The sequence below is a fragment of the Octopus bimaculoides genome, chromosome 13 (assembly GCF_046866305.1).
Source record: "Octopus bimaculoides isolate indiv1 chromosome 13, ASM4686630v1, whole genome shotgun sequence".
NCBI classification, from domain to species: Eukaryota; Metazoa; Mollusca; class Cephalopoda; order Octopoda; family Octopodidae; genus Octopus; species Octopus bimaculoides.
In genome coordinates, this window is record NC_142940.1 from 46,076,446 (window position 1) to 46,079,542 (window position 3,097).

At 39.6% G+C, this 3,097-nt stretch overlaps 1 protein-coding gene across 1 annotated transcript in view; it reads left to right on the top strand.

The window, feature by feature from the left end:
• The first annotated feature begins 538 nt into the window (after positions 1–538).
• LOC106869702 (uncharacterized) overlaps positions 539–3,097 on the top strand; it is an 878,940-nt gene continuing 876,381 nt past the window's right edge. Inside the window, exon 1 of the mRNA XM_052972461.2 lies at positions 539–2,557. Coding sequence (XP_052828421.1) covers positions 1,169–2,557 — 1,389 coding nt within the window. The 5' untranslated portion in view covers positions 539–1,168. The remainder of the gene's footprint in view (positions 2,558–3,097) is intronic.

Consider the following 3,097-nt stretch of genomic DNA (forward strand, 5'->3'; position numbering starts at 1 on the left):
AAAAAAAAAGAAAAAAAAGAAACATGCTTTTGATCAACTCTACATCTATGAATTTCTGCAGCATATATGCATCATGTATTCATATAACGCATGCAATTGTTTGTATGTGTGTGTGCAAGTGTCTGCGTGTGTGCGTGCGCATGTTTGATTATTTCTAGTTATATGTGTGCGTGAGTGCGTGTATGCGTGAGTGCGTGTGTGCATTTACGTGTGTCTGTGTGTGCAAAATGGCCTTAGCAGTGAATCTGTTATAATGGAATGTGCTGTTGAAGCGAATGCCACGCAACTTCGTATCTGTTACCATATTCTACAGCAGTGCCTTTAACAGCTTGGCACAGGCCACTTGCAGATACACCGAATCTCGCGTCAGGGTGGAATACATTCGTTTGTTTTTGCTGTAGTTGTTATCGCTTTTGTAGTATTCTTCTTTTCTTTTCTGTTCTTTTTTTTTTCTTCTTCCTTGATGCCGAAAACAAAAGCGACAGACGCTTTCACAGAATCATAAGAATATATATATATATATATATATATATATATATATATATATATATATATACATATACACACATATACATATATTTATTTATCCTCACGTACATATGTGCACACTTTTTGTTTTCTTTTATGGAATTATAAAACAAAGGCAACCAAACTCATACATAAACACTCTCTCTCCGCCTCTGTCTATTCAGCACGTTTTCTTTCTTACTTTCTTTCTCTCTCTCTCTGTCTCTGTCTCTCTCTCTGTCTCTCTCTCTGTCTCCATCGCTCACTCATTCTCTCCGTCCCACAATCTCCGTCGCTTCTTAATCTTGTTTTTTCTATCTCTTTCTCTCTCATTCTCGTTACTCATTTATTAATCTTACACCTCTTGTGTCTTCCTTCCGTCTACCTCTTACTCCATTTCTTCTTCTTCTTCTTCTTCTTCTTCTTCTTCTTCTTCTTCTTCTTCTTCTTCTTTCCCCCCTCCCCCTCCTCCTCCTCCTCGTTCTGCTCTTCTTTTTATCCTCTCCTCTTCCGACTCTCCACTGCCGACTCCACTGATAGCTCTATAAATGTGTGCTAGTCTTCGCTCCTTCTTTTTCGTTATCTTCGTCGTCGTCGTCGTCGTTGTTGGTGTTATTGTTGTTGTTGTGGTCAGTTACAAGTTACCATTGAAGATATCCTGATGAATAACTCGAACTCCAACACCGGGATTACACCACGGCTTCTCTCGCCGTGGTTTTCATTCAATTTATTTCGTGTTTTAATATTATTGTTAATTCGACCGTGTCTGGGATTCTACGGTGCATCTTTCCACCCAGCAGTAAAAGACATTACCCAGGTGGTATACAAGACTAAATCCCAGTGGATCAATGTTACATCCATGTTGAAAGGGAATTTATTTTCAACCAGCCCGAATCTTACACCTAAACCCTATATCAACTCGAACCTTAGACCCAAACTAAAATCGGATCTAGGCTCTAGCTCGAATTCGGTCCCAAACTTCAGCTTAAGTTCGAGCAAACCTGCAGTATTTAGAGGACGAATTACACCCACTACTCCGCATTTGCTTAGTTTGAATTCGAACCGCGATCGCCGTCACGTAATAGCTGATGCTCAGTACAACCTTGTTCGTCTACTACCGTCTCATCGAAAACTTATGAGTGAGAACGTTGCTTCAGTACCAAAAATGGGCGAGATTATAGCCACCGTGAACTATAATAGTAACAATAACAACAACAATAACAACAATATTGATAAGAACAGCAAGCATAAACACGCATACACAATTTACAAAAACTTCCATAACAATGATAACAACAACAACAAAAGCCATATCAATAGTAACAACTATAATAACAGCAGTAGAATAAGTTCTAATGAAAACAACAAAGGCCACGTGTATCAGAATAAGTTTAGCAATCAAACTTCGGATAGTGGTCGGGTTGACAGCAGTGGTGGTATGAAACATGGTGACGATATTATTCTCAACAGGGCTAATCGAAGTGTTGAGGGCGATGGAAGGCGAACGAGTGATGCCGTTCCATTCGTGCCTACTCCTTTAATTACGGAAGAGGCAATCAGTGAAAATGATGGAAACAAGGCTGTCGTTCTTCGGGGTTCCCCAAAAGATCCGGCATCGCAGGAAAAGAGCGAAAGGTCCCTCAATATTTCCAAGAAAAGATCCGACGGAAGTCCTCATGAATTTTCCGATGAAGGGCCGCAAGCAAAACCTTATGAAAGTTCCAACGAAATGCTCGACGAAATGTCCCAGGAAATGTCCGATGAAACTCCACGGCAATATTTGTTGAGAGGAGGGAGCGAATGCAGCGCCGATGATATATATCGGGCCAAAATACAAAATGAAATTTTAGAAAATGAAGAAGAAAACGAAGAAGACAAAGGCAATACGGATTTACGAACTACACTGTATATTGGAGGCTTATTCGAATCTACGGAATTACATTCTTACGGAAGGTCGGAATTACACGCAGCTCGTTTGGCAATTAAACATATCAACGAGAAAAACATTATCCCTGGATATAAGCTCGATTTGGTGTTCAACGAAAGTTCGGTAAGTAAACATATTTTAGTACTTCGCCACTTTACTGCTGCTGATTTTCACACCTCCTCCTCCTCCTACTACTACTACTACCACTACTACTACTACTACTACTACTACTACTACTACTACTACTACTACTACTACTACTACTACTACTACTACTACTACTACTACCTGAAGGAAGTGGTGCTAAAGAATTATAGCGCTGATACAAGATTACGCGAATGTGATGTTGGGGGTGGGTGGGTAGGCTATTCACCATCCTGTTGATTGAAAAGTATGGCCGTTATTGGAGTGTGTGCTTATATATGGGTATGTATATGTGTATGTGTATGTGTACATATATGTGTACATACATGTACATATACATGTATGTACATATACATATATGTGTACATATATGTATATGTGTATGTTTACGTGCGTATGCATGTTTGCAGTTGTATGCATATAGGTGCATACATATGCATATGTGTGAGTGTATTTATCTCTCTATCTCGCTATATATATATACATATGTGTGTGTGTATGTGTGTGTGTGAGTGCGTG